Source organism: Ranitomeya variabilis, chromosome 2, assembly GCF_051348905.1.
Source record: "Ranitomeya variabilis isolate aRanVar5 chromosome 2, aRanVar5.hap1, whole genome shotgun sequence".
Classification (NCBI taxonomy): domain Eukaryota; kingdom Metazoa; phylum Chordata; class Amphibia; order Anura; family Dendrobatidae; genus Ranitomeya; species Ranitomeya variabilis.
The window spans coordinates 1,034,368,523-1,034,393,674 of record NC_135233.1 but is presented as its reverse complement, the minus strand read 5'-3'; the positions used below and the strand labels follow the sequence as shown (position 1 = coordinate 1,034,393,674).

At 45.9% G+C, this 25,152-nt stretch overlaps 1 protein-coding gene across 1 annotated transcript; it reads left to right on the top strand.

Moving 5' to 3' along the window:
• Positions 1-5,627: 5,627 nt before the first annotated feature.
• On the top strand, positions 5,628-24,767 carry CMPK2 (cytidine/uridine monophosphate kinase 2). Its single transcript, XM_077293045.1, has 5 exons — positions 5,628-6,521; positions 17,615-17,726; positions 22,368-22,569; positions 22,652-22,885; positions 24,360-24,767. The coding sequence occupies exons 1-5, from the start codon at positions 5,757-5,759 to the stop codon at positions 24,478-24,480; spliced, it is 1,434 nt and encodes a 477-aa protein (XP_077149160.1). The 5' UTR covers positions 5,628-5,756; the 3' UTR covers positions 24,481-24,767.
• The last annotated feature ends 385 nt before the right edge of the window (positions 24,768-25,152 follow it).

Here is a 25,152-nt window from a genome sequence, read left to right as displayed (position 1 = left end):
ATTCAGTGGGTCAGTCCCGAATCTTGCGATTCCCATAAGATCAGTGGTATGTCCCAATTTTAACTGTATCTGTGCCCTCAAGGAACAGATGCGATTGAATATAAGGGAGGTACAGGGAGCCATCACATCCTTACTCACCATCCTGTCTGGGTAGAAACCCAATGACTTGCAGCAGCTCAGTTACATGGGAAGTGGGATGTGTGGGCCATGGTCAGGAATTCATTCTCTGGGGGGCATCATACAGTATGGGAGGCCTGTTCAGGCATCAAGTGTGTGCCATAATACTGCATGGGGCACTGGAGGGCATCATGATGTGTGGAGGGGTAGCTGTGGGGACATTGTTCTATGGAACGGTTAGAGGGCAACATACTTTTTGTTGGAGAGTAATATGGAGACTTGTTTTTTTGCGTGGTGAGCTCACATTTTTATTGGTACAATTTTGGGTTATATTAGACATTTTTATTGCCTTTTTTTTTCTAAAGGACGTGCGGTGACCAAAAAACAATTGTGACATTTCAATTTTTTTCTCATTTTATGGCATTTACCATATGGGTTTATAAAATTTATATTTTGATAGATAAGGCTTTTACAGACATGGTTATACAAAATATGTTTATTTTATGGGCATCATAAGGCATTTGAGGGGGGACTGTAGGCATCATAATGTGTGGGGGACACCTGGAGCATATAGTGTATTGGGGTGCAATGTGGGGCACCATATTATATGTTGGCTGGGGAATGTGGGGGAAGTATACTATGTATTGGCGGGTCCTACATTGTGGGTGGACACAGGGGCATCATTTTGTGTAAGGGTGACTGTGGGGGGCATCATACTGTGTAGGGGGGACGGTGGGCATCATACTGTGTGGAACTGCCATCATCACACTATATGTGTGATGTCATATTGTACTGTGGGCACCTTGGGCATCATACTGTGTGTGGTAGGCACTGTGGGGCCATAATAGGGACGTATTCTGTGAGATACTAATAGGCTTCATTAGGAGTAATATTTCTGTATGGACACACATAAACAACTGGGTGAGGTTATGGAAATGGCTTAATGTAAACTAAAAGTTGTCACTGCACCCTGTGCAGGCTATGTCCCTCTTCAATAACTTTCAGGATTGGGAGGTATGCTTACATATTAGTAAGTGCAGGGCCGCCATCAGGGCATGACAGGCATCACTGCTGTATGGGGCCCGGAGATGAGGAGCAAAAAGGGGGGCCCGCCGCCCGAGCACGCTGACAACCCGGTCCGCGCTCTGCTCGGGCCCCCTCTGACATTTTATTCATGCTGCTGCAGCTGCTGCGCTGCCATTGAGCCAATTAACTACCTGTGGGCTGGCGTCTCCGCGTCTGGTGTGTGTAAATGCAGGCTAAATGAGCGCTGTAGCTTTAAGGGGCCCGGTGCATCATGGGCGTGTGACGTCACACGCTGCCCTGCTCCACTTCCTCATTCCAGAGCAGAGCAGCGTGTGGTGTGCCACGTGCCTGCTGCGGACGGCGGTGGAGCAGACGGCGGAGCAGAAGAGGCAGGCCGGTGGCAGCAGGGGACCACCGCACGATGAGAGGACCGAGGACGTGCAGGATGCTGGAGCTGCTCTGCAGACCGGACCAGACGAGTGGAGCCGGCGGCGGGCGAGCAGGGTTAGTACCGTCCGTCCAGACTCCGGATGCAAACAGGGCCCGGGGGTGAGGGCCTGGGGGTGAGGGCCCGGGGGTGAGGGCCCGGGGGTGGGGGCCCGGGGGGGGGGTTATTTGCTGCCTGCCTGCACGGGGGTCTGATTCAAACAGGGCCCGGGGGCCCCCACCCCCGGGCCCTGTTTGAATCAGACCCCCATGCAGGCAGGCAGCAAATAAACCCCCCCGGGCCCTGTTTGAATCAGACCCCCGTGCAGGCAGGCAGCAAATAAACCCCCCAGGGCCCCCACCCCCAGGCCCTGTTTGAATCAGACCCCCCATGCAGGCAGGCAGCAAATAAACCCCCCCCGGGCCCCCACCCCCGGGCCCTGTTTGAATCAGACCCCCCCGTGCAGGCAGGCAGCAAATAAACCCCCCCCGGGCCCCCACCCCCAGGCCCTGTTTGAATCAGACTCCCCGTGCAGGCAGGCAGCAAATAAACCCCCCCGGGCCCCCACCCCCGGGCCCTGTTTGAATCAGACCCCCCATGCAGGCAGGCAGCAAATAACCCCCCCCCCGGGCCCCCACCCCCAGGCCCTGTTTGAATCAGACCCCCCGTGCAGGCAGGCAGCAAATAAACCCCCCCGGGCCCCCACCCCCGGGCCCTGTTTGAATCAGACCCCCCATGCAGGCAGGCAGCAAATAACCCCCCCCCCGGGCCCCCACCCCCAGGCCCTGTTTGAATCAGACCCCCCGTGCAGGCAGGCAGTAAATAAACACCCCCGGGCCCTCACCCCCGGGCCCTCACCCCTGGGCCCTGTTTGAATCCGACCCGTGGTGCAGGCTGAGGCAGGCAGCAAATAAACCCCCCCCACCCCCGGGCCCTGTTTGGGGGGGGTTATTTGCTGCCTGCCTGCACGGGGGGGGTCGGATTCAAACAGGGCCCGGGGGTGGGGAGGTTTGTTTGCTGCCTGCCTGCATGGATTCAAACAGGGCCCGGGGGGGGGGGGGGGGGGGGGTTGTTGGTTTGCTGCCTGCATGGATTCAATGAGGGGGGGTGTTTATTTGCTGCACATTCCAACAAGGCACAGGTGGAGGTGGTACACATATAAAGTATCTTTGCGTCCGTATCCTTGTGTCCCTGCTGGACACAGGGGCAGAGATGCTGGACACGGGGGCAGAGATGCTGGACACGGGGGCAGAGATGCTGGACACGGGGGCAGAGATGCTGGACACGGGGGCAGAGATGCTGGACACGGGGGCAGAGATGCTGGACACGGGGGCAGAGATGCTGGACACGGGGGCTATGAATGATGCTGGACACGGGGGCTATGAATGATGCTGGACACGGGGGCTATGAATGATGCTGGACACGGGGGCTATGAATGATGCTGGACACGGGGGCTATGAATGATGCTGGACACGGGGGCTATGAATGATGCTGGACACGGGGGCTATGAATGATGCTGGACACGGGGGCTATGAGTGATGCTGGACACGGGGGCTATGAGTGATGCTGGACACGGGGGCTATGAGTGATGCTGGACACGGGGGCTATGAGTGATGCTGGACACGGGGGCTATGAGTGATGCTGGACACGGGGGCTATGAGTGATGCTGGACACGGGGGCTATGAGTGATGCTGGACACGGGGGCTATGAGTGATGCTGGACACGGGGGCTATGAGTGATGCTGGACACGGGGGCTATGAGTGATGCTGGACACGGGGGCTATGAATGATGCTGGACACGGGGGCTATGAATGATGCTGGACACGGGGGCTATGAATGATGCTGGACACGGGGGCTATGAATGATGCTGGACACGGGGGCTATGAATGATGCTGGACACGGGCAGAATGGAGATATGGGGTATGATGAAAGACATGGGGGCATAACTGGAGACAGATGGGGCATGATTGGAGACACTGGGGGCAGAATTGGAGACAGATCGTGCAGGATCATGGGGCAGGATGGATATGATGGAGACAGATGGGGCAGGATGGGGAGATCATATGGTGCAGAAAGGATACTCATGAGGGCAGGATGGGAGAACATATGGCTGACGCCAGGAATGAGACACACGGGGCCAGGATGGCGAATATTATTACCATAGGGACTAATTAAGGGATATTATTACTGCAGTGATGTATTTATTTTTTGAGGACACTGTTTTAAATGAGGGGGCGGTCCTGTTACTGTGTAGAGTGACACTATGTCGCCTCTTTTTCTTTATGCTGTGTAATGTAGAAGTTGGGAAAAATTAAGTAATGTGTTCTACAAGCGGAGCTCGAGATAACTCTGTTATTTCCTGCAGAGACGAGTCCTGGCTGGAAGACATGATGGCGGTCTGTGCTGGATGAAAGATGAAGGACTTCACCTAGAGACGTCACTGGTAAGTCAGTGTTACCTGTACACTGACACTATACACTGTATACTGTATACAGAGCTCCTGTGTATAATTTCACTAGTGATCACTGTATTATCTGTACACAGACACTGCATACTAAGTACAGCTCTCCTGTGTATAATGGCACTTAGGCCGGGGTCACACTGGTGCGAGATACGGCCGAGTCTCGCTGGTTAAAAGCAAGCTGTGGCACCTGCACTCCGGAGCGGAGAATGCAGCTGCATAGCAATACATGGAGCTGCACGCTCCGGAGTGCCGGTGCCACAGCTTGCTTTTAACCAGCGAGACTCGGCCGTATGTCGCACCAGTGTGTCTCCGGCCTTATGGTGATAGTGTGGTGCTTTTTTTTTATTACTGATCAGAATTGTAGTATTCAGTCACTATGTGGTGGTAATATGTGGTCTGGACATGGTGTTGCGGTATTTGTCCCTTGTATGTGATATTATTCGATCACTGTGGTGGTAATATGCGGTCTGGTCATGGTGTAGCGGTATTTGTTCTTTGTATGTGATATTATTCGATCACTGTGGTGGTAATATGTCATCTGGTCATGGTGTAGCGGTATTTGTTCTTTGTATGTGATATTATTCGATCACTGTGGTGGTAATATGCGGTCTGGTCATGGTGTAGCGGTATTTGTTCTTTGTATGTGATATTATTCGATCACTGTGGTGGTAATATGTCATCTGGTCATGGTGTAGCGGTATTTGTTTTTTATGTGATATTATTGGTCATTTTAAAAATTGAAAAATAAATAAAAATATACCTAAATTGTTTTGCATATTTTAACAAATATTTAATAGGTTACAGCAGAGTAGGGCCTCACCAAAAGAGTCTACCGTGTTATGGTGGCGGCTTACAAAATCTTTTGGCCAAAACAAAAGCTGCCGGCTATATGTGTAATCTGGTGATGGGAACTGTTAGGGTATGTGTCCACGTTAAGTAAACGCTGCGTGTTTGACGGTGCGTGGGGCCACAGCGTCAAACACGCAGCGTCCAGATGTTCCAGCATAGTGAAGGGGATTTTATGAAATCCCGTCTCCACTAAGCGTGGTAACACGCACCCGGCGGCCCTGCGACTCCGGACATACGGCGCTTCTTTTAAGATAGCAGCATGTCCGTGTTCCTTGCGGCAGCTGCGCCGCCGCAAGCTATAACACAGGGCCCTATGTGTGGGGTGCGATGATCCCGGATGTGTGCAATGAACACATCCGGCATCATCGCGTCACAGTAGGGGGCGGGGCTTAGCGCCGAGCGGGTTTGCCGCTCCGACGCAGCAACCGCCGGCCATCCTGAAGGTGGACACGTACCCTCAATGTGTGATTGGTGAGAAGTGGAGTTTTTCCAAGAGAGAGCGGTGGGACTGTGGACAGTTCGAGGGGTGGAGTGTGGAGGCGGGGCTGGGGTGGAGCTTGGGCGGAGTCTCAAGGGGGCCCCGAAAATGTTGCCAGTATGGGGCCCCAAAATTTCTAGTGGCAGCCCTGAGTAAGTGCCACAAAATCATGACCCAACAGATATGTTAAAGATAAATCCTTCAAGTGAGGTTTGAGGCGAATGACATAAAGAACAGGTAAGGGCATAAGTTATTGTGCTTGGTTTCTTTCCCTTATGTAATAATCTGCCGTCAGATAAGCAGCAGCAGACAGAACAGCTCAGCTGGGAAAATGAAAGTGAGCAGCGTGAGGTCACCAGTCAGGAAACAGAAACTAGCCTGGAAGCAAACACCGGTATGTCATCACCATGTGAGTTTCTATTCTCCTCAGTAGTTGCAGTTTCTCTTCTCTCTAGTAATGACATGAACCCTTCTCATTCGTGGGTGGTTTTATATAAGATGGTCCTGATGCCAGGCTGGAGAAGACACCAACTTTTCCTGCAGCTTCACTTCTATGTAAGATCTGGACTTGCAGACTTTAAAGGGATGGCCAGTGCTTCCACTTCCCGCATGTTTGCTGTGGAACCAAACAGATATTCCCCTAATCCCTTTTATTTCCAATCATACAATCACGGATCTCGGGCTCCATCCATGACCCCCAATGACTGGCCGATGCTGGTTCAGGGAGGACTTGCCTTTTCGGTATGTCTAACTAGTGCAGGTAGGGTCAAATCTGCTAGACTGCACAAGTCTTTAGGACAGCAGCTATCTCAGCAGCTTCCAGGAAGCGAGATCTTAAGAATGATCTCCTACTGTCCAGAGGACCTCCATGGGTCTCTACAGAAGGGGTTCTTCATCTCGCCCCTTCATTGCCGCCCTGATGTCCAGACGAGACTGTGTGACGTCCTTATGGCCTACCAAGAGGACATCCAGCTGTGCAGCTACAGTACGGAGGAAGAAGACATCTGGCAACACCTATGGGAGCTGAATGGAGAAGCGAAGAAGACAACAAGGTCCCGAGTATTAAGAGTGGCGCAGCCAATGTCATCTCCATTTGTGGACACCATTAAAGGTTCTGCCGTGTTCTACTCTCGTCAAGATGCATGTGACGTACTGGAAGAGGTGAGAGGATATTCTGTATATTCTGTATTTTACAGAGATGAGCGGCGCTCCATGGGCACTACTTATCTCTGCCAGTGGAAGCAACCTGTTGTAGGTTACGTTTACAGAAAATCAACCATTAATTATCTGACATTTTTTTAATAAATAAGTTCTTCAGCAGCTGCAACATATATTGTACAGTCTTGTGTTTCTACTGCTGCAGGACATGATAATACAGACCTCCGCTGCTGCACAACAGCAAAATGCAAACCTCAGGTGCTGCAGAACATAATACATACCTCAGCTGCAGCATAACCTAATAATACACACCTCAACTGATGTAGGATATCGTAACACACATCTCAGCTGCTGCAGAACATCATAATACACACCTCAGCTGCAGCATAACGTAATAGTACACACCTCAACTGATGTAGAATATCATAACACACACCTTAGCTGCAGCAGAAACTCATGATACAGAACTAATCTGCTGTAAAACCTCATAATCCAGACCTTAGATGCTGCAGAACCTCATAATACAGACCTCAGCTGCTGCAGAACCTAATAATTCACACCTTAACCAATGTGGGACATCATAACACACACCTCAGCTGCTTCAAAACCTCATAATACAGACCTAATCTGCTGTAGAACCACATAATACAGACCTCAGCTGTTGCAGAACCTTATAATGCACACAACTGGTGTAGGACATAATAACACACACCTCAGCTGCTGCAGAACCTCATAATACAGACCTAGTCTGCTGTAGAACCTCATAATCCAGACCTTAGCTGCTGCAGAACATCATAATGCACACCTCAGCTGCTGTAGAACCTAATAATTCACGCATCAACTGGTGTGGGACATCATAACACACCTCAGCTGCTGCAGAACCTCATAATGCAGACCTAATCTGCTGTAGAACCTCAAAATACAGACCTCATCTGCTGAAGAACCTCATAATACACACCTCAGCTGTTGCAGAACCTTATAATACACACGGCATCTGCAGCACAACTTCATAATAGACACCTAAACTGCTGCACAACTTCAATACTTAGCTGCCGCAGAACCTCATAGCATACTTCTCAGCTGCTGCAGAACCTAAGAACATGCACTTCAACCGGTGTAGGACATCATTTTTCTCCTCATCTGCTGTAGGACAACATACTACACACCGCAAATACTGCTGAACGTCATAATACACACCTCAGCTACAACCGAACATCATAAAGTCCACCCCAGACAGTGCAGAACATTATAGTGCACATCACAGCTGCTGCAGAACATCATAACACAAACCTCAGCTGCAAAACTTCATAATACATTACTCACCTGTTAGGCCTCTTTCACACTTCCTTTTTTTACAATCAGTCACAATCCGACAAAATCTTGAAAAGATGGATCCTGTGCAGATTGTAAAAAACGGATGCACTGGGTCCATTTTTTTGATGGATCCGTCGAGGCTATGTGCACATGTGTATGCGTCTTCCCCACGTTTTTCCGCTGCGAAAATGCATACACAACACAACCCAGGTTAAAAATAATAAAAAAAATTGTAATATTCTTACCTTCCGGCGGCCCCCGCAGCCTTCCCAATGCTCGCGATGCTCCCGTTCCCAGTGATGCTTTGCGAGACACTGACCTGTGATGACGTAGCGGTCTCACGTGATGCTACGTCATTGGGTCATTTTGCAAGGCATCATCGGGAGCTGCCGGGAGCATCTCGAGCATTGGGAAGGCTGCGGGGGCCGCCGGAAGGTGAGAATATCACGATTTTTAATTTTTTTTTATTTTTAACATTATAATCCAGCGCACGACAGATGAAACGGAAGTCCATCTGTCACAATCCATTGCTAATACAAGTCTATGAGAAAAAAAACGGATCCAGCAGAAACATTTGCTGGATCCGTTTTTTTCACAAAACAATGCATTGTGACGGAAAAAGAAAGACACTTTTCAAAAACTGAACTATGAATCACTAATACCTGGAGGAAAGAAAGTTTAATCATCATCACAGACAGCGATTCTTTACTGTAAGAGACTATGGATTCTTTACAGTGCGAGCAGTCAGACTATGGATTCTTTACTGTAAGAGCAGTCAGACTATGGATTCTTTACTGTAAGAGCAGTCAGACTATGGATTCTTTACAGTGCGAGCAGTAAGACTATGGATTCATTAGGCTGCCGTCACACTAGCAGTATTTCGTCAGTATTTTACATCAATATTTGTAAGCCAAAACCAGGAGTGGGTGATAAATACAGAAGTGGTGCATATGTTTCTATTATACTTTTCCTCTAATTGTTCCACTCCTGGTTTTGGCTAACAAATACTGATGTAAAATACTGACCAAATACTGCTAGTGTGATGGCAGGCTTACAGTGCGAGCAGTAAGACTATGGATTCTTTACAGTGCGAGCAATGAGACTATGGATTCCTTACAATGTGAGCAGTCTGACTATAGATTATTTACAGTGCGATCAGTAAGACTATGGATTCTTTATAGTGCGAGCAGTCAGACTATGGATTCTTTATAGTGCGAGCAGTCAGACTATGGATTCTTTACAGTGTGAGCAGTCAGACTATGGATTCTTTATAATGTGAGCAGTCAGACTATAGATTCTTTACAGTGTGAGCAGTAAGACTATGGATTCTTTACAGTGCGAGCAGTCCGACTATGGATTCTTTACAGTGCAAGCAGTCAGACTATGGATTCTTTACTGTAAGAGCAGTCAGATAATGGATTCTTTACAATGTGAGCAGTCAGACTATAGATTCTTTACAGTGCGAGCAGTAAGACTATGGATACTTTACAGTGCGAACAGTAAGACTATGGATTCTTTACAGTGCGAGCAGTAAGACTATGGATTCTTTACAGTGCGAGCAGTCAGACTGTGGATTCTTTACTGTAAGAACAGTCAGACTATGGATTCTTTACAATGTGAGCAGTCAGACTATAGATTCTTTACAGTGCGAGCAGTAAGACTATGGATTCAATAGGCTGTCGTCACACTAGCAGTATTTGGTCAGTATTTTACATCAGTATTTGTAAGCCAAAACCAGGAGTGGGTGATAAATGCAGAAGAGGTGCATATGTTTCTATTATACTTTTCCTTTAATTGTTCCACTCCTGGTTTTGGCTAACAAATACTGATGTAAAATACTGACCAAATACTGCTAGTGTGATGGCAGGCTTACAGTGCGAGCAGTAAGAGTATGGATTTTTTACAGTGCGAGCAATGAGACAATGGATTCTTTACAATGTGAGCAGTCAGACTATAGATTCTTTACAGTGCGAGCAGTCAGACTATGAATTATTTACAGTGTGAGCAGTCAGACTATGGATTCTTTACTGTAAGAGCAGTCAGACTATGGATTCTTTACAATGTGAGCTGTTGTGAAATTGGATTTTGGGCTCCCCCGGTGGCCACTGGTGGAATTGAACTTGTGTGCATCATCCCCTCTGTTCACCTGTTCCCATCAGGATGTGGGAGTCGCTATTTAACCTTGCTCCTCTGTCACTTCCATGCCGGTCAACATTGTAATCAGAAGCCTTTCTGTGCATGTTCCTGCTGCTAGACAACTCCCAGCTAAGTTGGACTTTTGTCCTTGTTTGTTTTTGCATTTTGTTCCAGTTCACAGCTGTAGTTTCGTTTCTGTGTCTGGAAAGCTCTTGTGATCTGAAATTGCCACTCTGATGTTATGAGTTAATACTAGAGTCTTAAAGTAATTTCAGGATGGTGTTTTGATAGTGTTTTTTAGCTGACCATGAAAGTGTCCTTTCTGTCTTCCTGCTATTTAGTAAGCGGACCTCAATTTTGCTAAACCTATTTTCATACTGCGTTTGTCTTTTCATCTATTATCACCGCCAATATTTGTGGGGGCCTCTGTCTGCCTTTCGGGGAATTTTCTCTAGAGGTGAGCCAGGACTATATTTTCCTCTGCCAGGATTAGTTAGTCCTCCGGCCGGCGCTGGGCGTCTAGGGATAAAACGCAGGCTACGCTACCCGGCTACCGTTAGTTGTGCGGCAGGTTTAGTTCATGGTCAGTTTAGTTTCCATCCTTCCAAGAGCTAGTTCTTATGTTTGCTGGGCTATGTTCTCTTGCCATTGAGAACCATAACAGTTTGACCGGCCCAAAAAGGGTTAAATTAATTGGCAGAGAAAGGAGAGAAAAAAGAAGTCTGCTAAAAATTTTTTTTTTTTTTTTTTCCCTTCAGTTCTGAGTGTGCTTTCAATTGAATCACTTGCAAGTCTGCCTATATTGCAGCCTTCCTCTCTCTCTCTCCTTCTAATCCTGGAATGGCTCTGTGTTCACCTGTTTAAAATGGATATTCAGAGTTTAGCTGCAGGTTTGAATAATCTCACCACGAAAGTTCAAAATTTACAAGATTTTGTTGTTCATGTTCCTATATCTGAACCTAGAATTCCTTTGCCTGAATTTTTCTCGGGGAATAGATCTTGCTTTCAAAATTTCAAAAATAATTGCAAGTTGTTTTTGTCCCTGAAATCTCGCTCTGCTGGAGATCCTGCACAGCAGGTCAGGATTGTGATTTCCTTGCTCCGGGGCGACCCTCAAGATTGGGCTTTTGCATTGGCTCCAGGGGATCCTGCGTTGCTCAATGTGGATGCGTTTTTTCTGGCCTTGGGGTTGCTTTATGAGGAACCTCATTTAGAGCTTCAGGCAGAAAAAGCCTTGATGTCCCTATCTCAGGGGCAAGATGAAGTTGAAATATACTGCCAAAAATTCCGTAAATGGTCTGTGCTTACTCAGTGGAATGAGTGCGCCCTGGCGGCGAATTTCAGAGAGGGTCTCTCTGATGCCATTAAGGATGTTATGGTGGGGTTCCCTGTGCCTGCGGGTCTGAATGAGTCCATGACAATGGCTATCCAGATCGATAGACGTCTGCGGGAGCGCAAACCTGTGCACCATTTGGCGGTGTCTACTGAGAAGACGCCAGAGAATATGCAATGTGATAGAATTCTGTCCAGAAGCGAACGGCAGAATTTTAGACGAAAAAATGGGTTGTGCTTTTATTGTGGTGATTCAACTCATGTTATATCAGCATGCTCTAAGCGTACTAAGAAGCTTGATAAGTCAGTTTCAATTGGCACTTTTCAGTCTAAGTTTATTCTATCTGTGACCCTGATTTGTTCTTTAGCATCTATTACCGCGGATGCCTATGTCGACTCTGGCGCCTCTTTGAGTCTTATGGATTGGTCCTTTGCCAAACGCTGTGGGTATGATTTAGAGCCTCTTGAAACTCCTATACCTCTGAAGGGGATTGACTCTACCCCATTGGCTAGTAATAAACCACAATACTGGACACAAGTAACTATGCGAATTAATCCGGATCATCAGGAGATTATTCGCTTTCTTGTGCTGTATAATCTACATGATGTGTTGGTGCTTGGATTGCCATGGCTGCAATCTCATAACCCAGTCCTTGACTGGAAAGCTATGTCTGTGTTAAGCTGGGGATGTAAGGGGATGCATGGGGACGTACCTTTGGTTTCCATTTCGTCATCTATTCCCTCTGAGATTCCTGAATTCTTGACTGAATATCGTGACGTTTTTGAAGAACCTAAGCTTGGTTCATTACCTCCGCACCGGGAGTGCGATTGTGCCATAGATTTGATTCCGGGTAGTAAATACCCTAAGGGTCGTTTATTTAATCTGTCTGTGCCTGAACATGCTGCTATGCGAGAATATATAAAGGAGTCCTTGGAAAAGGGACATATTCGTCCTTCGTCATCTCCCTTAGGAGCCGGTTTTTTCTTTGTGTCTAAGAAAGATGGCTCTTTGAGGCCGTGTATTGATTATCGGCTTTTGAATAAAATCACGGTTAAATATCAATATCCGTTGCCACTGCTGACTGATTTGTTTGCTCGCATAAAGGGGGCCAAGTGGTTCTCTAAGATAGATCTCCGTGGGGCGTATAATTTGGTGCGAATTAAGCAGGGGGATGAGTGGAAAACCGCATTTAATACGCCCGAGGGCCACTTTGAGTATTTGGTGATGCCTTTTGGCCTTTCAAATGCCCCTTCAGTCTTTCAGTCCTTTATGCATGACATTTTCCGTGATTATTTGGATAAATTTATGATCGTGTATCTGGATGATATTCTGATTTTTTCGGATGACTGGGACTCTCATGTCCAGCAGGTCAGGAGGGTTTTTCAGGTTTTGCGGTCTAATTCCTTGTGTGTGAAGGGTTCTAAGTGCGTTTTTGGGGTTCAAAAGATTTCCTTCTTGGGATACATTTTTTCCCCCTCTTCCATCGAGATGGATCCTGTCAAGGTTCAGGCTATTTGTGATTGGACGCAACCCTCTTCTCTTAAGAGTCTTCAGAAATTTTTGGGCTTTGCTAACTTTTATCGTCGATTTATTGCTGGTTTTTCTGATGTTGTTAAACCATTGACTGATTTGACTAAGAAGGGTGCTGATGTTGCTGATTGGTCCCCTGCTGCTGTGGAGGCCTTTCGGGAGCTTAAGCGCCGCTTTTCTTCCGCCCCTGTGTTGCGTCAGCCTGATGTTGCTCTTCCTTTTCAGGTTGAGGTCGACGCTTCTGAAATCGGAGCTGGGGCGGTTTTGTCGCAAAGAAGTTCCGACTGCTCCGTGATGAAACCTTGTGCCTTTTTTTCTCGTAAATTTTCGCCCGCCGAGCGGAATTATGATATTGGGAATCGGGAGCTTTTGGCCATGAAGTGGGCTTTTGAGGAGTGGCGTCATTGGCTTGAGGGGGCTAGACATCAGGTGGTGGTATTGACCGACCACAAAAATTTAATTTATCTTGAGTCCGCCAGACGCCTGAATCCTAGACAGGCGCGCTGGTCGTTGTTTTTCTCTCGGTTTAATTTTGTGGTGTCATACCTACCGGGTTCTAAGAATGTTAAGGCGGATGCCCTTTCTAGGAGTTTTGAGCCTGACTCCCCCGGTAATTCTGAACCTACAGGTATCCTTAGGGATGGAGTGATATTGTCTGCCGTTTCTCCAGACCTGCGGCGGGCCTTGCAGGAGTTTCAGGCGGATAGACCTGATCGTTGCCCACCTGGTAGACTGTTTGTTCCTGATGATTGGACCAGTAAAGTCATTTCTGAGGTTCATTCTTCTGCATTGGCAGGTCATCCTGGAATCTTTGGTACCAGGGATTTGGTGGCAAGGTCCTTCTGGTGGCCTTCCCTGTCACGAGATGTACGAGGCTTTGTGCAGTCTTGTGACGTTTGTGCTCGGGCCAAGCCTTGTTGTTCTCGGGCTAGTGGATTGTTGTTGCCCTTGCCTATCCCGAAGAGGCCTTGGACGCACATCTCGATGGATTTTATTTCGGATCTTCCTGTTTCTCAGAAGATGTCTGTCATCTGGGTGGTGTGTGACCGTTTCTCTAAGATGGTCCATTTGGTTCCCCTGCCTAAGTTGCCTTCTTCTTCCGAGTTGGTTCCTCTGTTTTTTCAAAATGTGGTTCGTTTGCATGGTATTCCGGAGAATATCGTTTCTGACAGAGGAACCCAATTCGTGTCTAGATTTTGGCGGGCATTCTGTGCTAGGATGGGCATAGATTTGTCTTTCTCGTCTGCTTTCCATCCTCAGACTAATGGCCAGACCGAGCGGACGAATCAGACTTTGGAGACATATTTGAGGTGTTTTGTGTCTGCAGATCAGGATGATTGGGTTGCTTTTTTGCCTTTAGCGGAGTTTGCCCTCAATAATCGGGCCAGCTCTGCCACCTTGGTGTCTCCTTTTTTCTGTAATTCGGGGTTTCATCCTCGATTTTCCTCCGGTCAGGTGGAATCTTCGGATTGTCCTGGAGTGGATGCTGTGGTGGAGAGGTTGCATCAGATTTGGGGGCAGGTGGTGGACAATTTGAAGTTGTCCCAGGAGAAGACTCAGCTTTTTGCCAACCGCCGGCGTCGGGTTGGTCCTCGGCTTTGTGTCGGGGACTTGGTGTGGTTGTCTTCTCGTTTTGTCCCTATGAGGGTTTCTTCTCCTAAGTTTAAGCCTCGGTTCATCGGCCCGTACAAGATATTGGAGATTCTTAACCCTGTGTCCTTCCGTTTGGACCTCCCTGCATCTTTTTCTATTCATAATGTTTTTCATCGGTCATTGTTGCGCAGGTATGAGGTACCGGTTGTGCCTTCCGTTGAGCCTCCTGCTCCGGTGTTGGTTGAGGGCGAGTTGGAGTACGTTGTGGAAAAAATCTTGGACTCCCGTGTTTCCAGACGGAAACTCCAGTATCTGGTCAAATGGAAGGGATACGGTCAGGAGGATAATTCTTGGGTGACTGCCTCTGATGTTCATGCCTCCGATCTGGTCCGTGCCTTTCATAGGGCTCATCCTGATCGCCCTGGTGGTTCTGGTGAGGGTTCGGTGCCCCCTCCTTGAGGGGGGGGTACTGTTGTGAAATTGGATTTTGGGCTCCCCCGGTGGCCACTGGTGGAATTGAACTTGTGTGCATCATCCCCTCTGTTCACCTGTTCCCATCAGGATGTGGGAGTCGCTATTTAACCTTGCTCCTCTGTCACTTCCATGCCGGTCAACATTGTAATCAGAAGCCTTTCTGTGCATGTTCCTGCTGCTAGACAACTCCCAGCTAAGTTGGACTTTTGTCCTTGTTTGTTTTTGCATTTTGTTCCAGTTCACAGCTGTAGTTTCGTTTCTGTGTCTGGAAAGCTCTTGTGATCTGAAATTGCCACTCTGATGTTATGAGTTAATACTAGAGTCTTAAAGTAATTTCAGGATGGTGTTTTGATAGTGTTTTTTAGCTGACCATGAAAGTGTCCTTTCTGTCTTCCTGCTATTTAGTAAGCGGACCTCAATTTTGCTAAACCTATTTTCATACTGCGTTTGTCTTTTCATCTATTATCACCGCCAATATTTGTGGGGGCCTCTGTCTGCCTTTCGGGGAATTTTCTCTAGAGGTGAGCCAGGACTATATTTTCCTCTGCCAGGATTAGTTAGTCCTCCGGCCGGCGCTGGGCGTCTAGGGATAAAACGCAGGCTACGCTACCCGGCTACCGTTAGTTGTGCGGCAGGTTTAGTTCATGGTCAGTTTAGTTTCCATCCTTCCAAGAGCTAGTTCTTATGTTTGCTGGGCTATGTTCTCTTGCCATTGAGAACCATAACAGTGAGCAGTCAGACTATAGATTCCTTACAGTGCGAGCAGTAAGACTATAGATTCTTTACAGTGCGAGCAGTAAGACTATGGATTATTTAGAGTGCGAGCAGTAAGACTATGGATTCTTTACAGCGCGAGCAGTCAGACTATGGATTCTTTACTGTAAGAGCAGTCAGACTGTATTCTTTACAATGTGAGCAGTCAGACTATAGATTCTTTACAGTGCGAGCAGTAAGACTATGGATTCCTTACAGTGCGAACAGTAAGACTATGGATTCTTTACAGTGCGAGCAGTAAGACTATGAATTCTTTACAGTGCGAGCAGTCAGACTGTATTCTTTACAATGTGAGCAGTCAGACTATAGATTATTTACAGTGTGAGAAGTAAGACTATGGATTCTTTACAGTGCGAGCAATGAGACTATGGATTCTTTATAGTGCGAGCAGTCAGACTATGGATTCTTTACAGTGTGAGCAGTCAGACTATGGATTCTTTATAGTGCAAGCAGTCAGACTATGGATTCTTTACAGTGCGAGCAATGAGACCATGGATTCTTTACAATGTGAGCAGTCAGACTATAGATTATTTACAGTGTGAGCAGTAAGACTATGGATTCTTTACAGTGCGAGCAGTCAGACTATGGATTCTTTATAGTGCGAGCAGTCAGACTATAGATTCTTTACAGTGTGAGCAGTAAGACTATGGATTCTTTACAGTGCGAGCAGTCAGACTATGGATTCTTTACTGTAAGAGCAGTCAGACTATGGATTCTTTACACTGTGAGCAGTCAGACTATAGATTCTTTACAGTGCAAGCAGTCAGACTATGGATTCTTCACTGTAAGAGCAGTCAGACAATGGATTCTATACAATGTGAGCAGTCAGACTATAGATTCTTTACAGTGCGAGCAGTAAGACTGGATTCTTTACAGTGCGAGCAGTAAGACTATGGATTCTTTACAGTGCGAGCAGTAAGACTATGGATTCTTTACAGTGCGAGCAGTCAGACTATGGATTCTTTACTGTAAGAGCAGTCAGACTATGGATTCTTTATAGTGCGAGCAGTCAGACTATGGATTCTTTACTGTAAGAGCAGTCAGACTATGGATTCTTTACAATGTGAGCAGTCAGACTATAGATTCTTTACAGTGTGAACAATAAGACTATGGATTTTTTACAGTGCGAGCAGTAAGACTATGGATTCTTTACAGTGCGAGCAGTAAGACTATGGATATCTTTACAGTGCGAGCAGTCAGACTATGGATTCTTTACTGTAAGAGCAGTAAGACTGTGGATTCTTTACAATGTGAGCAGTCAGACTATAGATTCTTTACAGTGCGAGCAGTAAGACTATGGATTCCTTACAGTGCGAGCAGTAAGACTATGGATTCCTTACTGTAAGAGCAGTCAGACTGTGGATTCTTTACAATGTGAGTAGTCAGACTATAGATTCTTTACAGTGCGAGCAGTAAGACTATGGATTCTTTACAGTGCAAGCAATGAGACTATGGATTCTTTACAGTGCGAGCAGTCAGACTATGGATTCTTTACTGTAAGAGTAGTGAGACAATGAAAATCTCTGCTGCAGGATGTTGTAATGGTTAATTCACTACAACAGTACAAGGAGGGCCTGTGTGCGTTTCTTGAAAAATCTAATATCATAGGTTATTGGTACTACATTCTGTGATGGGGCGGTGATCCAGGGAGCTAGTATGATTGTTCTATGTGGAGTCAGGAAGGAATTTTTCGACCAATATGGAGCTATTAGCGTCCGTCTCATGGGGTTTGTTCCTTTCTCTGGTCAACATGTAAGGTTAAAGTTTGAACCTGATGGACTTATGTCTACCTTCAATGTAGATGTTCTGCAGCAGCTGAGGTGCATAAAATAAGAACTATTGCGCTTTCTACTATAATTTATAAAGAGTTTCTGGACATATGCTGATACTAAACAAACCAGAGGCAGAACCCACTGACATGTTTCTCTCCTTTCTCCTGCAGTGTTCCTCAGTTATCCCTGAAGCTCGGAAGGTTTTGGCCTCAATGGAGCCGCACAGAATTCCAGACAGAGGACGCTTCCTCATCATTGCTATTGAGGGGCTTGATGCTACAGGTAAGAACATTTATTGGCTCCACATCTTCAGCTAATTGTTTCCAAGTTATTATAAAACTTTAGGAATTGAATAAAATTTCAATGATTTTCTCTGAGAGCAAATGAAGCCTGCATTGGTCACCAACTACTAAATACCAAATGTTACCTAATTTTTGTGTTGTCCTCTGTACTAAACCGTTCATCATCTAGTATCATGGGCTATGGAGTCATTGCCCGTCTGTGTGAAGTGTGACAGTGGGGACATGAGTCGCCCAGCCAGGGCAGCGGGGTACTTGGTATTAAAGGGGAAGCCACGGTGGCTGCGACCCGATCCGTGGCCCTGGGACTCAACTAAAGGGGATGGTCTTTTAAAGGAAAAAAATGTTTATAAGTCTGTTGTGACGCCACCTGTGGTGTTCGGTCAGTAGTGAGAACGATGCTGCGTTAAAGGGGTCCTCTGGGGGATGTTACTGCAGCACTGATGGTACACTTCCCACAGGTGAAACGGGGTCCCCAGGGGTCCTAAGGTGTGTGGCAAGGTGGTGAATGCCGACGAATAAGTGGAGGACACAAGTTGTAAGTCTTTACCTGGTTTACTGTAGTTGGAAGGCCACAGTCCAGGGTACCAGGCACGGATGATGGTGGTCCGACCGGCCCAGAGGCAATGGAGGGTTCCCTTTTCCAGTAGAGGTCCGTGAGCCTTTCCAACTAGCACCGTTAAAGGTGAGGTCCCTGCTGCCTGAAGCTTCCTGCAGAGTCCTCTATTCCCCCTGTCCTAAGACAGGTACCTGCATGTTGGGAAGCTTGAGCCTTTTTTACAGGGACTCTATCATGCCCCGGGCTCCTCAGGTGCTGCTGCGTTTCAGGTGTGGTGTGGGCAATGTCTGTATGATCTTATGCCCTCCGGTTCTGCCAAGTGTCGTACAGTTCCACTAAAGCCTTGGGCTCCAGGTACCCGGCATCTGTGCTATTGCTCTGAGGGTGTCCTATCGCTGTTCCCCTCTGAGCCCTGTTCCTCTCCTTTGCTCCTTCCCTTCCGGCTGCGCCACATCCAACCCTTCCAGGTTATCTATCCTTCCAGAGGCTGCAGCTCCTTCATGGCAGCCAGGCCTCTCATGTCTGCTCCAGACGTCCTTCCACTTCGGTGTCTGTCTCCAACTCGCCTCACTCCTCCAGGTCAGGATACATGTAGCTTAGGGAAGCTCCCCCTGAATCCGGGTCTTGAGCTCCCCCTCCTGACCTGGATTCAGAATGTGTTGCATGTGTGTGCCTTACCTTGTGAAGAGAACTCCATTGCCTCTGAGCATGACACTACCTTCCCCGAAGGAGAAGCAACATCACTGCAGCAACCGGTCACCTGGGGTGCTGCAGGACACAGTAGATGAATGTGTTTGTTATGTACGGCCCAGCCATCATTATAATTAATAGGGGTTATAATATAAAGCTCCATGATCCGGTCATCAGCCAGTGTCTGTCTAAGTGCAGTTACCAAGTGCTTTTGGGTGCATGGAGGGTGTGGAGACAGGTGAATAAGAGGGAGCAGATTCTGAGGAAAATTTAGATAGAGAGAACAGTGAGGAGTTACATTACTGAAGTGAAGTCTAAAGAGGTGCGTTTTTAAAGTATGCTTAAAAAAACGTGGGGGCTAGATATTAGTCGGATTGTTATGGGGTAATACATTCCAGAAAACTGGTGCAGCACGAGAAAAGTCTTGGAGATGGATGTGGGAGGTTTGGATTATGGAGTATGTTAGTCTTAGGTAAGTTGCAGAACAGAGAGCATGGGTAGGGTGATAGACAGAAATGAGCGATGAGAAATACTGCTGTATAGAACTGTGGAGAGCTTTGTGGGTGAAAGATATACTGTTAAAGGATAGGGGCTACCCACAAATTATTAAACTTATAGTTACCAAAAGGGGGAACCTCCTTACACCTCTAATAAGGTCCGATATTAACTATTATCGCCAAACTTGACTATTAATAATTAATATCCTCTAAATATGCTTCAACGTTATCTTTACCTTATGCTATACACTAACTGTTATATATTCCTTATACTATATACTAACTGAGACGAAACCGTTATTAATAAAGGGTATTTATTACACACACAAGTTTGCAGTCTATAACATACATATATATTTACACCCAAGCTGGCGACTATAAATATATATATATATATATATATATATATATATATATATATATACGGATATTATAACTCTATTACAGTAATATCACTGCAGTATACAATGATATCCCAACAATATCACCACAATATAAAAACTCACAATAACCAGTAATATCACAACAATCAATTAACTGCCCGATTACCCAAATCACACATACAATATCAGCCCTCCCACCTATGGCTAGCTAACCCTAATGAATAGTACTGGGCCTATTAAGAAAAGGGGATACAGAGTATACTTAAGCCATGTGGGTCCATTATCATTCCAGCATGCAGGCACAGCAAAAGAGGCAGAACCACCTGGTCTTGTCCCTTATAAGTGACCAGCTTAAAGAGGTGTGTCCAGCCCCAGGTGTGTGAGATGAGGTCACGGTCTATTGTCCACTAAGATACACCCCCTCAGTACTAAATGAAACTTGTTTTTCCAGCTCATGGCAGCTTTGTTTTACAGCAGGCTGGGGGGGGGCTTTGCTCCATGTGGTATACATGTAGGGGATATATCCAGAACATGCACTAAACACATCTCTATGCATTGATATACATTTTGGGGCACTTCCCCTTCTATATATATGGTAAGTTTATATTCTATTCTGTAGGGAATGGGTAACCAGTGCATTGACTGGCACAGGGTAGCGGCAACAGTGTAGAGGCTGGTTAATTAATTTTATATTTTGATAGCCCAAACTTTTACAGATGTGGCAATGTCAAATATGTTTGTTTGTATTAATTTTGTTTCATTTCTTTATTTTTAACAGGGTAAAAGAGATGATTTTCATTTTTTTTACATTTTTAAAACTTTTTTTTATTAATGTATTTTTTTAGTTCCATTATGGGACTAAAAATTCACAGTATTGCAGTATATAGTGGGAATCAAAGTCTATTATGAAGCTCCCGCTTTGAATGACCAAAGTGGCAACCATGCGGTCCTTCAGCAGGGGCCATCTCGCAATCGCATTATTAGGAGTCGATGGATGCTGGTGCACATGAGCACTAGCAACCAACTCCATTTAAATGCTGGTGTCAGAGATTGACAGTAAGATCTAGATGACTATCAGCAGAAACAAAAGTTCAACCTTGTGTGGAGTGGGCTCAGCTCTTGAGACTGCTCTGCATACATTGATCTGCTCCAGGACAGATATATATCTATGCATATATCTATTGAGTCAAAATCATAGGTCCAAAACACTATATTGAGGCTAGGCACTTCAAAAGAGTCATCAAATACCAAAAATCAAGTGGTAAGTCCTTCCACCTGATAAGACGAGATTCCCAACAGATAAGGTAAAACAAAGAAGCGAGCAGAGAAACGGCGCTCGTCTGGTCTGAGGGGAACACTGCACACTATCCTGACACTATTGACCATTTTTGGGCAGGTAAATATTGAACATATATTTTTCACCTATATGTTTCTTTGAATGTACCACTCAGGGTAGGGATAGGATCAAGTAAGTGCCTTCTTTTTTTCTGTGGATTTCTTGGTGGAAAGTGCCTTGGTCTATTTGCACTGCAGGACCCCCAAGTAGACTACATTGCAACGCTTGGTTACCTACAGGTATTCACCTTTCCAGCACGTATATAGATGTAATTGATAGGGTTCTCATCCCTTCTCTTTTTCTACCTCCCCATTACGATCAACATGTCCCATTATATGGCTTCACAGCAATTTCCCCTCCTTTCTTGGAGGTTATATTCCCTGTCTTTTTAATTTGCTCTTTTTAACCTTGTTTATTAATAAAAGTACATTATTTTACTTTATCTGTTGGGAATCTCTTCTTAGCAGGTGGTAGGACTTACCACTTGATTTTGATGTCTGGGTCTCAACAGGACACCATATATTTAGCTACTTGTTAGAGGACTCTGCTAATCAAAAGAGATTTCCAAGACTGTACCACCCTTTAAGGAATATTATGGATTCCTCCAACTTCTAAGGCTATGTTCACACTTTGCGGTTTTTGCTGCGGATCCGCTGCGGATTTGACGCTGCGGATCCGCAGCAGTTTTCCATGCAGCGTACAGTACAATGTTACCCTATGGAAAACAAAATCCGTTGTTCCCACTTTGCAGAAAATCCCTTTAAAAACCGCGCAGATTTGCTGCGGAAAAAAAGAAGGAGCATGTCACTTCTTTCTGCGGATTCCGCAGCGGTGTTCAACATGCACCAATAGGAAAGTGCTGTTGAAAACCCGCAGAGGAATCCGCAGAAGAAACCGCAGGAAAATCCGCAGGGAAAACCGCTGCGGTTTTTCAATGCGGTTTTTCCAAATCCGCTGGGGAAAAATCCGCAGCAAAATCTGCAAAGTGTGAACATGCCCTAAGAGGAATGGTTTATATACAAAAAAAATGTATAAGGAATTAGTTTCTCAACTTCTAGGTGGTTCCAGACCAGAGCTTTAGTTTGATTTCCTCATGAATTTTGGTTGCGGACTATCATTAGGACATACAGTACAATCAGCATGTTATTTTTTTTTTAAGGTAAATCCACTCTGACAGAGTCTCTTAAGAGTCACCTGAATGCAACTTTACTTAAATCCCCCCCTGATTCCATCAACCAATGGAGGAAAATCTTCGATTCAGAGTCGTCGTTGATAAAAAGAGCCTACTACGCCATAGGCAATTACATTGGAGCGGCGGAAATAGCAAAAGCATCAAAAACATCCCCCGTTATTGTGGACAGGTAAGTGTAAGATGGCATTCAGATGTAGAGATGATTCTCATCTCAAACTTTAGTAGATAAACTGTTTGCTTGGTCTTTATAGGTTCTGGCACAGTACAGCCGCCTATGCTATCGCCACCGAGGTGGGAGGTGGTATCCGCAACCTGCCAGATCCCCACCATGATGTCTACCAGTGGCCACAGGATCTTCTTCAGCCTGACCTTGTTATTCTGCTGACAGTTCGTGATGAGGAGAGAATCCGCCGAATCCGCAAACGGGGACTTGAGGAGACCAAAGAAGAGAAGGAATTAGAAGATAACAGCATTTTTAGACAAAAGTAGGTATCCTCATTATCCTAATGATATTACGGACTGTTCGAAATCGCCGTTGTTACCTAGATGTAATATAATCTTCTTATTGGGAAGTTACACCTGGCCCTGGTGCCACAGGGGGCCCAAAACTTATTCTGCAATCTGCATTCTAACACCAATGTAGGGGTGTATCTATAGGGAGGTGTACAAAGAATAGTCACCTCCAGCCTTGGTGCTTCAAGAAGTCCAAAAATCAGTTCACCACGGAGAAGACACATGTGCAGTTTCCATGTTGAATCTGAAGCAGGAATGGTCCGGGAGAAGCAACAACTTTCTCTTCGAGAATCCCTGATTCCGTAAAATGGCACATTCACTGACCTGTTTTTCATGGATAGGGGTCTGTCATAGCCATTTGTAGTGAACCAATGTAGATGGCAATAACAAACGTAACACCATAACTTCCATCATGTTACTTGGCACCATAATAACTGTCCATTCTTGGGAAGTTCTCAGAAAAAGAGTTGGTAAATCTATTGGGTGCCCCTTAAAGGGAATAAGTCACACCCTGGACGCTTTCAAGCTATTACTATGGACATACAGGAGAAATAGAGTTTTATTGTTTTATGTTAATGATTTATTCCAGGCTGTGGTGCTTGGAAGAAATCTCTGCGCCCTGCACTCACACCGTTCTGGGTACCTTATCCTCCCTTGCAATGGCACGGTCTTCATCCTACTTCTACGCAGTAGCAGTGACTTACCGATGCAGAAGCAGGAGGAAGACACTGCCCAAAGAAGGGCGGATAAGGTACCCAGAACAGCGTGCGTGCAGAGCGCAGGTGCGGGTCTATGGTGACAAAATTGCACGACACAGGGTAGTGTCAGATGCATGGGGGTGGGGAAGTGGCATTATAATGAAATCCCGAGGCAGAGATTTCTTCTAGGCACCGCACGCCCTGGAGCCTGGAAGAAATCATTAACATAAAACATTAAAACTCTATTTCTCCACAACTAGACCGCAGCTATGAGGCATACAGGTAATAATATTTTAACCATTTTATTACCTGTATGCCCATAGTAATAGCTTGAAAGCGTCCAGGGGGTGACAGATTCCTCTTAAGCCAACCACAATCTCCTGTATAGCAGCACTTTTGGATAGCTTCTCGTGCATTAGGGGTTGGAACCATGCCCCCCCCCCCATGGAGAATGGGAGAAAGTGTCTTCTTGACCTATAATATCTGGAGTGCTAATATGATATCAGCCAATGGCCCATCTCAGCAGTTTTCTTATTTCTACTGCTACCCGTGCAAAATGTACAAAGGTAACAAAATCAAAGAAACAAAAGCAAATTCTAACTAGGACAAGGGCAAACTTTTCTGGGATTCAAAGAGGCCCAGTCCACAACTTACAGGTCTCGTACCTTTTGGGTCATCTTACGAAATACTGCGAATAACAGTTGGGACTCCCAACAAATTCTGACCATGTCAACTATTGTTGTTCTAGAGTGGAAGAAGTATACAAGAGGATGGAGAACCCCGGGTGTGTTATTATTGATGCCGGCCCCTCCATGGAGAATGTTTTACAGGAAGCGTTGTCTGCTATAAAGAAACACTGTGACCTCTAATTGTGACTAAATGGGCAGCATGTTGGCTCAGTGGTTAACACTGCAGCCTTGCAGCACTGGGGCCCTGGGTTCAAACCCCACCAAGGACAACATCTGCAAGGAGTCTGTATGTTCTCCCCATGTTTGGGTGGGTTTTTCCCAGGTTTTCTGGTTTCCCCCCACTCCAGTATATACTGATAGATTATGAGCCCCAATGGGGACAGTGCCGATAATATATGTAAAGTGCTGTGGAATTAATGGAACTATATAAGTGAGTAAAATAAATAGAAATAAAGTGAATATATACTATTGTAAGCATATATATTGACATACACTTATCATTCTAATATTTTTATTTTCTTATTGTACATTTTTATTGTATTTTCTTTACATGTTTGGGGGCAGCCTGATTTGCTGAATTAGCAGCATCAGAGATTTTCTTTACGGTCGGTACTACTGACTTCTACGAGACAAGTGAGCATGCTCTATGGTATGTGCAGAGCTTACCATGCGGGGCAGGGAAGGAAGAAGGAGGAGCTGTTCTCATCACCTATTGTCAGCGCTGTGACATTTACAGCCATTTTTACATTAAGGGTTTCACTTTTATTGTAATCTGAACCGGTGATGGAAATGTGATGAATGTTGACAGTTCCCAATGTACACAGGACAAGATGAAAAGTGAAAGGAAGTGTC